Here is a 12247-nt window from a genome sequence, read left to right on the forward strand (position 1 = left end):
AGACCGGAACAGGATAACAGTACAACAGAAGTTGGTAATTACTCAATCCAAAAAGGTGGATACAGATAAGAATATTAGGAGCACTAAACAGATACAGATAGTGTCATTGCTTACCACTAGTAGACACCATCCATGCCATGCATTTAGAGATCACACTTTGGAGCATTTGACTTATGTTTTCCTTGTTTTTCTTTCTTCCTCCCACATAAATCTGAAATTCTGCCAGATGTGTAACTGAGTGAATGAGTTGATCAGTACATTCTGATGTACAAGATGCAAGACGTTATTCTCCCAGGTGTGGACTGTATTATACATTATCTGTCACTAAATATGGTATTGCATTTCTCATTTCCCACCCACATTCCTAATGTTTCCATTCCTGAGCAGATGATATTCTTAACCAGACACATGTGCTTTGTATGGAAAGAGAACCACAAAAACTCCATTTAAAAAAATCAACCCTCCCTTTTGAGCCTTCTCCTGAATTACCAGTGGAATGACATTTGCCTCTGCAGCACTCTGAAATGCAGTCCAGTGCTCTGTCTGACTGAGACCTGCTAGAGGACTGGAACTGCAATCATGGAGAATGACTCTCATTCCAGCAGTCAGCAGGCGCTCCACACAGATGTGAGTCATATAATTATTCCTAATACAGATGATTTCACTACTTTAGCAGTGTGATGATTAATATAGCTCTATTAACAATACATTGCAAAAAATGGAATTAGCAAAATCATTTTAATTGTAAAAAAAAAAAAAAAAAGCAGACAGCCTCAATGTCAAACATATTTTAAGAATGTAATCTGAAACAAAGCAAAGATTGAAAATATTATTCATACAGTAACAGTGTTAATAGGTGCATGATTAGTATGTATATTTATAGAGGATAAAGACATAAATTCTGATTCATCAATGGAACATTAAAAATTCCTGAAGTATTTATAGAATTTTATATTTTATGCTTAACCCCCCCCCCCCCCTTCTTGGTCTCACTCTGTCTTTTGTCTTTTCTTCACTCTTGAGGCTTCTCTTTCTCTCTTGCTGGTTTAATAGTCTACTGTTGTGTAGAAAGACATCTGTATGTTTTGGAGGCTATTTGGATTGAGATTTTTTGTTATTATTTTAATCAGCTTTAGTTCTTTGGTACTTTGGTCAAGTTTCCATGAAGAAAGAAATTCATCTTCAGAGGAATGTTGGCACCTCTGATTATTTGCCCTTCTTTTTCTTTGACTTTCCAGTAGGTGTAATGAATACCTTGGGAGTTCTACTAGGAAGTCTAATTTAAGGGAATGGGAATATAGGCAAAATGTTATTATAATATATGTGTAAATGTCTTTATATTTTATTTGGTCTTACATTTTCAAGCTTTTAATGTGAACATTTAGCCAAACTCTATTATAATGAATGGCCATTTTAATGTTGTATAAGCAATACATTATGGGTTGAAAGATCTCCTATTGTGTCATCTCTGTCTCTGTGATAAAATATTGCAGCAGGGTGATTACTTAACTGTTCTTTAACACATTCTTTCAGAATGTCAGACATCCTCTTTTGAGTGATAAGTCTAACTGAAACTTGTTTTGTAATTATGCCTGTGTTCTCAAAGAGCCAAGGTCACTGAAAATATTCAGCTTTTACTCTTTTGTTCATGTAACTTACATTTACATTTACATTTATTCATTTAGCAGATGCTTTTATCCAAAGCGACTTACAAATGAGAAATTTACAAGCATAACTTAATTAGAACAAAAGCTCAGTTTTATTAATTTGTTATTGGGCTTAAAGAACTAAGTTCAATGGGTGAACTTTTTTTTTTTTTTTTGATGATTTTAATAAATCATCAAAATAAATGTAAATAAATTTAAATAACTTTGTGACATTATGGACAAATTCTTATTACCCATGTGCTTATAATTTTGTCTTCAACTGTGCTCCATTGTACTATGCCCTACATCCATTACACAGAACCATCATAAGTATGTTCCTGCCTTTTAAGCATCTAAATTTTATTTTACTTCATTGTTGTTAGTTTTTATGGCTCAACATGTTATTGTATTTTGTGATGTTATTGTATTTTATGCTTTTATAGTCTCTACCTCAGGTATAAGATTTACTTGCTTGTTTGTTTGTTTGTTTGTTTGTTTGTTATTTAGGTTGAGCTCGGAAAAAAGAAAAATGCTGGATACTGTAGTTACCATTGTGTTGGCCTAATTCTGGGCTTGGTTTTCCTCATGCTGACACTTTGTGTCTTTAGCCTGAGGTACATTTGGAGCACAAGCCCTGGAAAGGTAAGGTAGTCTAATTGCCTATAAATTGGTGTGATAATCAGACCATGCATATGGATGCTCATATTCTGTCGTGATAAGTGCAATGTCATAATTAGCAGGTAAAAATACAACACAGCATGTTAACCATAATCAAGTGTGTTGGTATAATACTAGCCAATGTGGTTTGTATTAATAAGTTATCTGCATTAATAAGCTTTAAGGTAAATGTGGACAATCAGTGGTTAAATATGGACTTGGGAGGTGGTTCTAATTCTTTCAACAGTATGTGATGACTATTGTTCAATTTGTTATTACATAGAATTCAGCATTGAAGCTGGAAGTGTGAGATATCCCACTCTGTATAACTCATGATGACTCTCAGTGGTTGTGTGTGATGTACTTAATGACAGTGGCTGTCTGGTTTCTGGAGACTTCATTCAAATATGTTTCAGCCTTACATTAATGGGGTCTGCTGGGTGGAGGCCCATCTCTTGTCTCAAGTACAGAGTTGTGTGCTGGCACTTTAAAACCATATAATAGGCCAGATTGATGGCAGTCATCCTTTTAATGTTAGGAAGGGAATTATGAGACAGTGGGAGTGATGCAGACAATGGGCCTCATTTATCAAGCAGGATAGGAACAAATGTATTTAATAATTTACAGAAGCATTTACACAAGAAATTTGGCTTTCATGAAAACCCAGTTAGTTTGAAAAAAAAAAAAAGTGTATACTATGAGTGAGCGCCTTCTTTATAAATCGTATAATTGGCTGCAATTATATTGTGCTGTCAAATTTAACAAGTTCAATTAATTTCACATACAAATTTTTGACATTTTTGTGTCATATTAATGACTTGATTGCAAGCAATATAAAACAAGTCCAATCTAAAAATAAATAAATAAATAAATAAGACTAGCCATTCAAAATTAAATAAATAAATAAATGGAACCATAACCTGTCCTATGGAAGCTGAAGCACTGAAATGGCTGAACTGTATTACTAGAAGAGTTAGCATAATTTGGATAGCATTGCATGCTTTTTGAGGTTACTCCATAATTTTATAATGTTTGATATAAGGATTTGTTTATTTTAGTCATCTACTTTTGTAATTTTTAAGTAGATCTATTCCAGTTTCTCCCCTCAGCCATAACCATGCAGAAACTTCTATAAGGCTTAGCTTTACATGGTTCTAGCTGCACCATGATTGGCTATCTTTTAAAAGTTTTAATTAGATGTGCCTTTGCTTCATTCTGATTTATTGAGTCCTAAAATTGATAAAAGCTGCACAGACATACTGTCATGGTAAGAGGCTAAGGTCTACTACTAGGCCTAAAACAGCTTCCAAATAAATAAACAAATAAATGAATGAATGAATAAAGCCCCAAAGCTTTTAACATAACTGTCTATATACTGTATGTGTACCTGATAACATTCATTTCAGCAATCACAAAGGATGGCAAAAGCAAACATCTTGAACAATCTTCACTATAATGTATTTTTCCTCCTCCATTTACTGTTTTTCTTGAATCTTGGATAAATTTCCTTTAGTTGGCTCACTACTGCAACACCTACTAAATTCAATAGAGTGTGTTTATCTGTTTATAACAATAGAGTGTGTTTTATATAAATGAGATGCATATGAGTATATGCTGAGATGTGCTATATGCATATGACATGAGATTCCATCCACACAGATGAAGCTTGTTTTGTTTGTCCTGTTTGTTTTGATATGGTACATCTGATCATAAATCAGATATAGATTTGTTCATATGTCATTAGAATTAGATTTGATTCTAACTTTGAAAAACAATGGTCACAGTGTGTGTGTGTGTGTGTGTGTGTGTGTGTGTGTGTGTGTGTGTGTGTGTTTCTCAGTAGAGAATTAGAAATTGATGACTCTGTGAAAGACACTTTTCAGATTTCCCAATTTATGATTGTTACACTTCCTGGCCAACTAATTAGAAGTTGATACATCCATAAAGCTGAAAAGTGTCTGTACAGTGGTAGGTGTCACTTAACTGAAAGCTTTTATCATAGAGAGGCAGGCAGACAAATCCAAAACATGAGAGAACAGCATGGTCAAAAAACAGGCAATAGGTCAGGCGATCGGCAAACGGGCATAAACGAAGCAAGGCAAAAGTATGTAACAAGAAACAAGATCAAAGACTATGAACCAAAATGAGGAACAGGGTACAAATGCTTGGTACGATGATAACCCTCAATACTTTGTGACGTACATAGATACATAAGGGGTTTAAATAACAAATATAATCGGGGTGAAACACAAGACAGCTGAGAACAATATAACACATATGGGAAACAACCAATGAAAATACAGGGATGGAGACAGGACAGAATTCATCACAGATGCACGTGTCAAATGTAAACAAAGTAAAGGTGACTGAAAACCCAGTAGCGTGCACTTGCTTTGAGCTACACTCAGGTGTATGCAGAGCTTGGCTGGATGTGTCGTCTGAGCATAACTTGGTTGGTCATGACGTCTGCTTCAGGCATGAGGAGAATTTGGTTGGCCGTGTCAGCAGACTCGGGCATGAACATGGTTTGAGAGGCCATCTCTTTGACCTCGGACAGGAACGTGGCTTTTGAGGCCGTCTACTCAACCTCGGACAGGAACGTGGCTTGGGAGGCTCTCTCTTCGACCTCGGACAGGAACGTGGTTTTAAGGCCGTCTACTCAACCTCGGACCCTCTTTGCCTGCATATAATAGGTGGTGAATAGCAGGACAGGCTGACCCCCCCCAAAAAAGATGTTCCAGTTTGGATTCTGGATTCCCGAACATCGTCACAAATATTCCCACAAATTGGGTTACGTTCCCAAGTTCCCTGGCTTCCTTGGCCACTAGGAGCTGCGCCCACTCCTAGTGGCCAAATCCAAAGAACCGGGACCACATGAACCATGAGCCATGGCTTCTCCTCTGACTTGGGGTCTGCTAAGCTAGAAAAATAAAACTGGCAGTCCACAAGAAAATATTCAGGATACCCAAAAAATCCATCATAAGGATCTGGGAGCTCCATGGCAGTCCACTGAGGAAACTGGACCGAATCCAAGGCTGGCATAGTTTCCTTGGTTTCCCTGGCATGATGTTTCCTCCGTCTTCCTGCTGCATCCATGGTGAAGCAAAGTATTCTGTCATGTAACTGAATATAATGGAGGTTAGGAGCGATGCAAGTGCAGATAAGAGCTTTTATTAAAAAGAGGCAGGCAGACAATTCCAAAACATGAGACAATAGCGTGGTCAAAAAAAAAAGGCATAAACGATGCAAGGCAAAAGCATGTAACAAGACACAAGAAACAAGATCAAAGACTATGAACCAAAACGAGGAACAGGGTACAAATGCTCAGTACGGTGACAACACTCAACACTTTGTGATGTACATAGATACACGAGGGGTTTAAATAACAAACGTAATCAGGGGTGAAACACAAGACAGCTGAGAACAATGATAACACATATGGGAAACAACCAATGAAAATACAGGGACAGAGACAGGACAGAAATCATCACAGATGCATGTGTCAAATGCAAACAAAGTCGAGGTTACTGCCAAGTCAAGTTCGCTTATCGAGCTAGTGCTTCGGGTTTCTGAGCATGCTATAGTGTTTACTGCGAGGGGAAATCGTGACAGTAGGTCATGGAAGATGGTCTCATGTAGGCACCTTTGCATAAACAGCCACAGAGAGGCTGTTTGTTGTATTGTATTTTCCTGTAACACTACATGCTATTATTTTCTTAAAGATATCCAGATATTTTATTACATGATATTACAGAATATCACTAAGCACTTGAAAATAAACTTGTTGTTTTAACTCAAACTTCATAGATTCTACAGAAACTATAATGCCCTTCTATAAGTAACTATGGAAAACAGGCACTTCTAAATGTAGTAAATGCTTCCCACTGTCTCTGTGTGTGTGTGTGAGTGTGTGTGTGTGAGTGTGTGTGTGCGTGCGTGCGTGTGTGTGTGTGCGTGTGCGCGTGCGTGAGTATTTACATGTAATAATTATTGTTTTGGCCTCTGGCATCCACTGGGATGAGTTTTCTGTCTATATTTCCAAAAATACTTTAATTTTATATGCTACCTGTGACCTGAAAATAGCCTTAAAAAATGCCATTGACTGTCCTCTGATGCCTAACGATAAAAGGAAAAAATTGTTACCAAGGTATAATAACATTGAGGTAATGAGACTTTTTTCAGTGCCATGTACAGTTGACTGGACATTTCTAAAATGTTTTCAGCAGGTGCAATAGCATCTATTCTCAAATATCTGAAAAAGGCAAATGAGAACATTGATGAACTTTAAAAGGAAAAACATTTTGACTGGCAGCAGAAATTGCTCAAAAGCAGACTGTGAGAGAAATTTCCACTGTCATTTTCCTCAATTTTCCCCCCTTGCAGCTGCATAGCAGCCTTCACCCTATATATTGCAAGTGAGTTTCACATCCTGTTACATTCTTACATCATACAGTGCCAATTTTGTTCAAACCCCCTCTCAGACTCCTATTCTAAGTAGATTTTGGCATTCCAACTGTTTCTCCTACTCAGTAAATGGCTCTCAAATTTTATCTTGTATAAATGAATCATTGTGAAAGAGAGGAAAAAATAACAGATAGTTGGCATATGTCATTTTAGATGTATACACGATTCTCTTAATGAATTGGAATGGTGGGGCCAAATAATTTGTTTTTGCTATACACTTAAGACATTTTGGTTTGAGACAAAATGTGATATTTACATCTAGGTGTGTTAAACAACTTAAAACATTGCACCTTTTGTTTGAACCCTCCCATTTTATCAAGTGATCAAAAATATAGGAACATATTATTTTTGAGTTTCCTGTTAGATTGATTGTTTAAACAATAAATAGCTCTCATCATCTACTTTTCTTTAGCCTTCAGTTTCACCTGTGAAGACTGCATTGTTGTTAAAAAGTATAAGCCAACATGAAGAACAGAGAGCTGTCTATGGGAGAAAAGCAAGACATTTGAAGCTGAGAAAAAAGGGAAAATCAAGCATCACACAAACATTGGGCATAGCCAACAGAGAATGGGGTTGTGATGTCAGCCGAAGTGAGCAATGCTAGGCATTATGGGATTTTAGGACATGGAAGCTATGGTAGAAACCGAGTAATAGTGTGGGTAGACGTTTATGTTTATATAATATAGCTTAAAAACATGTTGGAATGGAGAACATTTGCTGTATTATCAACTGCCATAACCGTACTCACAACTGGTGTGGAAAACGTATAGAAAACGGTGTGCAGTTTTTAAGCTTTGACTAATATGTGCCCCAGTGTTATTATGAAACTGTAAACCATGACATAAACCATGTTAACTAAATATGAACTGCATATCCTGCATTAACAGTGTTATTCATATGTTGCATACCACATGTTACCATAACAATTGATGAAAAATTGCTTAAATTCTGTATCTCATATTTGTATAAAATAATATGCTAATAATATGAAGCAAATGTGTACAGTTCACAGTACCATAAATACAACAGGTAAAAGAAGTAAGATGGCAGTGTAATCTTCAAGTACTGACAACTGAGATAAAACAAAAAAAACAAAAAAACAATAGATAAATATTCAAGTTAAATGGTAAAGTTGATCCGTTAGTAAAGTGAAGGTGTGCTTTGAGACATTTATCATTTCTGAACTGTTCATCTGGAACACATCTTGAAATGTTACTTTGTGGTAGTTTATTAAGATCACCGGACCATGCTTTGTGTTCCTATGGTTCAAGCAGGGTAGTTTCTCGAAATAGCGCTCCTTTGCTTCCTTGTACAGCCTCTCTCTGTAAAGAATCTTACACTTGGTCTTCACTTGCTCTATTCATGTTTTTTTTCTGTGTTGATTTGTGTTTGCTGTCACTGTGTGCTCCTGAGTGTATCCTAAAATATGGTGACCACTACCAAGAATGCAATGTGCCATTAGTTGCCCATTCTCTATACAGCACTTTGGAATGTCCTGAAAAACCACTGGTGTACCAAGCAACAGACACTGAATGGGTCAGCCAAGGAAAACAACAGCAGCTGATGACAAAACCACTGTGAGAGCTGTGAAGAAACCCCCACAAAAACAACAGTCAGTGAAATTATCACAATCCACCATTTGAAAGCAGAAATATAGAGGCCATACCACAAGATGCAAACCACTCTTCAGCAATAAGCATCAGAAAGCCAGTTTGGAATTAGCAAAGAAATACCGAGATGGGCCACAAAAGTTCTGGAACCAAGATTAACCTGTAGCTATGGTGGTGCTTGAAAGTTTGTGAACCATATAGAATATTCTATATTTCTGAATAAATATGACCCAAAACATCATACAGATTTTCACACAAGTTTTAAATGTAGAAAAAGAGAACCAAATTTTAAAAATTAGCTAAAAATATCATTCTCTGTCATTTATTGATTGAGGAAAATTATCCAATATTACATATCTGTTAGTGGCAAAAGTATGTGAACCTCTTGGATTACAAGTTAATTTGAAGGTGAAATTAGCATCAGATGTTTTCAATCAATGGGATGAAAAGCAAGTGTGAGTGAGCGCCCTGTTTTATTTAAAGAAGAGATCTATTAAAGTCTGATCTTCACAACACATGCTTGTGGAAGTGTATCTTGGAATGAAAAAAGGAGATTTCTGATGATGCTCATCAGGCGGTAAAAGGTTACAAAACCATCTCTAAAGAGTTTGGACTCCACCAATCCATAGTCAGACAGACTGTGTAGAAATGGAGGAAATTCAAGACCACTGGTCACAAGGTACACAAGGTCAAAGGAACAAAGGGTAATTACCATTACCCTCTAACATTAGCTAATGAGAACACTGAGGAGAATACTGAACAACAATGGTGTACATGGCAAGGTTGCAAGGAGAAAGTGGCTTCTCTCCAAAAAGAACATTGCTGCCTGTCTGCATTTGCTAAAGATCATGTGGACAAGACATAAAGTTATTGGATAAATGTTTTGTAGACAGATGAGACCAAAATATAACTTTTTGGTTTAAATGAAAAGCATTATGCTTGGAGTATGGAACCATTGCATTCCAACATAAGATCCTTATCCATGTGTGAAACATGACGGTGGTAGAATCATGGTTTGGGCCTGTTTTGCTGCATCTGGGCCAGGGCGACTTGCCATCATTGATGGAACAATGAATTCTGAATTATACCAGCAAATTCTAAAGCAAAATGTCAGGACATCTATTCATGAACTGAATCACACGACAAAGTGGGTCATGCAGCAAGTCAACAACCCTAAGCACAGAAGTCATTCTATCAAAGAATGGTTGAAGAAGAATGTTTAATGTTTTGGAATGGCCAAGTCAAAGTCCTGACCTTACTCCAATTGAAACATTGTGGAAAGACCTGAAGCAAGCAGTTCATGTGAGAAAACTAACCAACATCCAAGATATGAAGCAATTCTCTATTGAGGAATGGGCTAAAAATTCCACCAAGCAGGACTGGTCACTCCAGATACTGAAAGCAAAGGTTCACATACTTTTGCCACTCACAGATATGTATCACTGGATTATTTTTATAATTTTATATATATTTGAAGAAAAATGATCCAATGATGCATATCTGTGAGTGGCAAGAGTAGGTGAACCTCCACCGGATTTTGGAGCTCACATCACGACTCCTCCTTCCCCTATGGAAAGCCAAAAAAAATAAAAAAATCCTCTAGAAGGATGTGCCAAGATTGGAGAGCAGCTCTCAACCATATAAAGAGCTGCTTGAAATGATTACTAAGGCTGGATGACCTTTTTTCGCCCCAGTAAAAATTAATCTCTCACACACTGTAGAAAACTCCCCTTTTTCCAGAAGTGCATGACAAAATATCATGCTCCTGGGGAAAACCATACATAAGCCATATTTATAACCCTGCGATGTCAGCCATTATTCGGCTATCGCGTGGAATGAACGGCATCCAAGCCATGTAAGGCCACCTCAGCGTTGGTAGGCAAGGCCTATGCAGTAGTGGGTCTTGCTTGTGGGTCACTGCATACAATGGCAGTGTTGCAGGCCTACCAAGCAGACCTGCTGATGGAGCTCGACATACGGTGGCATTCAGCCAGTTCCTTCCCCATTGTGTCGAGTTCACCTGGGCATCCACTAGTGGAGCCCAGACCAGCGTTAGTGTGAGGGAGGCAGAGAAGGCGAGTGTGGCGGCCTGCCTCCCCCCGCAGACAGCCAGGTGAACAGCGAGGCCACAGTACCAGCCTGCTAATAGGCCCGATCTGAGAATGATCAAAAAGGCTGAGCAGACAAAGAAGGGGCAGTCCTGAGGGGCTGTAGAGGGACGTATCAGGGGACATGAGGTTGTTAGGGCAGTTAGCCCCCAGTACTACTGTAGGGCCTCCCCTAGCCAAGGCTATACCAAGTTTTCAGTGTTCTAAAACCTTCCACTTTGTTCTCATGATGAAGTCCTTTGTTATGTTGGCAGTGTGTTTTGGGTCATTGTCTTGCTGCATGATGAAGATCCTCCCAATTAGATTGGATGTATTTCTCTGTAAATTGGAAAACAGAATGTTTCTGTATACTTCTTAATTCAGTTTGCTGCAACCATCATCTATAAAGATTAGTAGCTTGTTTCAGAAGCAGCTATGCAAGTCCAAGCTATGACAATACCTTCACCGTGCTTGACCGATGAGCTGGTATGTTTTAGACCATGAGCAGATTCTTACTTTATCCACACTTTGGCTTTTCCATCACTTTGTTAGAGGTTAATCTTGGTTCCAGACTTTTGTGGCTCATCTCTGTATTTCCCTGCTAATTCCAGTCTGCCCTATCCGATTATGGTTGATTAGTGGTTGGCCTCTTTTGGTATGGCTTTTATATTTCTGTTCTCAAATTTGTCTTTGAAAGTTGGATTGTGATAGCTTGACCCCTGCCCTGTGGAGGATGTTTGTGATGTTATTGACTGATTGGGGTTTTTTTCTTCACAGCTCTGAAAGTGTTTCTGTCATCAAGCTGCTGTTGTTTTCCTTGGTTGACCTGTTCAGTGTCTGGTTGTGGTTTCTTTCTTTTCAGGACATTCCAAATTGTTGTACTAGCTATGCCCAATGCTTGTGCTCTGATTGATTTTCCCTCTTTTCCCACGTTCAAAATGGCCTGCTTTTCTCTCAGATAAAGCTCTTTTGTCTTCATGTTAGTTAATCCCTTTTAACAACAAATGCAGTCTTCACAGGTGAAGCCCAGGGCTCATCCCAGTGTATCCATTCAGAGATATTAATTTTTTAAACAATGAATCTAACAGGGCACATCTGGGCAACAAGAAACACTTGTCGGTCACATGTTCCAATATTTTGATCACTTGAAAAATGGGTGGGTTCAAACAAAAGGTGACACATTCTAAGATGTTTAATACATCTAGATGTAAATTTCAGGAAATTAAATGATCATCTTTTGATCTCAGATCCAAATGTCTAAATGTGTATAGCAAAAACAAAATAACTGACCTTGCCTTCCAATACATTTGGAAGGGACTGTAAGTAATAAAAGTTACTTTTCATACGAAAACATGGCATTCACTTAATTTCAATAATTAAAACATTTGCTTTTTAATACTTTTGTACATTTGAAAGTAGCAACTTTTTTTTACTTTCACTTGAGTAAATTTTTTGCCTGGATGCTTCCATTTTAATTGAGCAAGATTTTGACACATTATCTGTACTTTCCCTTAATTATCCACCTCTGATTGCAAATAATTCTACAAAGGTGTGTGACTTGCATTAGTAGATAAAGATCCTTTGTATAACATCTTAGGAAAATCTATTAAAAAAAAAAAAAAAAATCTTTTTGTAATTTGGATTACAGCTATGATGTCTCTCTTTTTTTTTTTTTTTTTGCCTGCATAAGGTTTAGGCAGAAAAACGTCTGGTTTGTTTACTTCAAAGTTCAGTAGATGCCCACAATAATTATGAAAATAGGTAAGCAGGATAAAGTAACTTC

General features: G+C 37.5%; 1 protein-coding gene across 2 annotated transcripts in view; it reads left to right on the top strand.

The window, feature by feature from the left end:
* Nucleotides 1-538: 538 nt before the first annotated feature.
* Nucleotides 539-12247, top strand: part of tnmd (tenomodulin) — a 73644-nt gene continuing 61935 nt past the window's right edge. For both annotated transcript variants that reach the window (XM_053630455.1, XM_053630456.1), the window contains exons 1-2: nucleotides 539-627; nucleotides 2154-2288. In XM_053630455.1, coding sequence (XP_053486430.1) covers nucleotides 580-627; nucleotides 2154-2288 — 183 coding nt within the window. In that variant the 5' untranslated portion in view covers nucleotides 539-579. The remainder of the gene's footprint in view (nucleotides 628-2153; nucleotides 2289-12247) is intronic.

Source organism: Ictalurus furcatus, chromosome 8 (assembly GCF_023375685.1).
Source record: "Ictalurus furcatus strain D&B chromosome 8, Billie_1.0, whole genome shotgun sequence".
Classification (NCBI taxonomy): domain Eukaryota; kingdom Metazoa; phylum Chordata; class Actinopteri; order Siluriformes; family Ictaluridae; genus Ictalurus; species Ictalurus furcatus.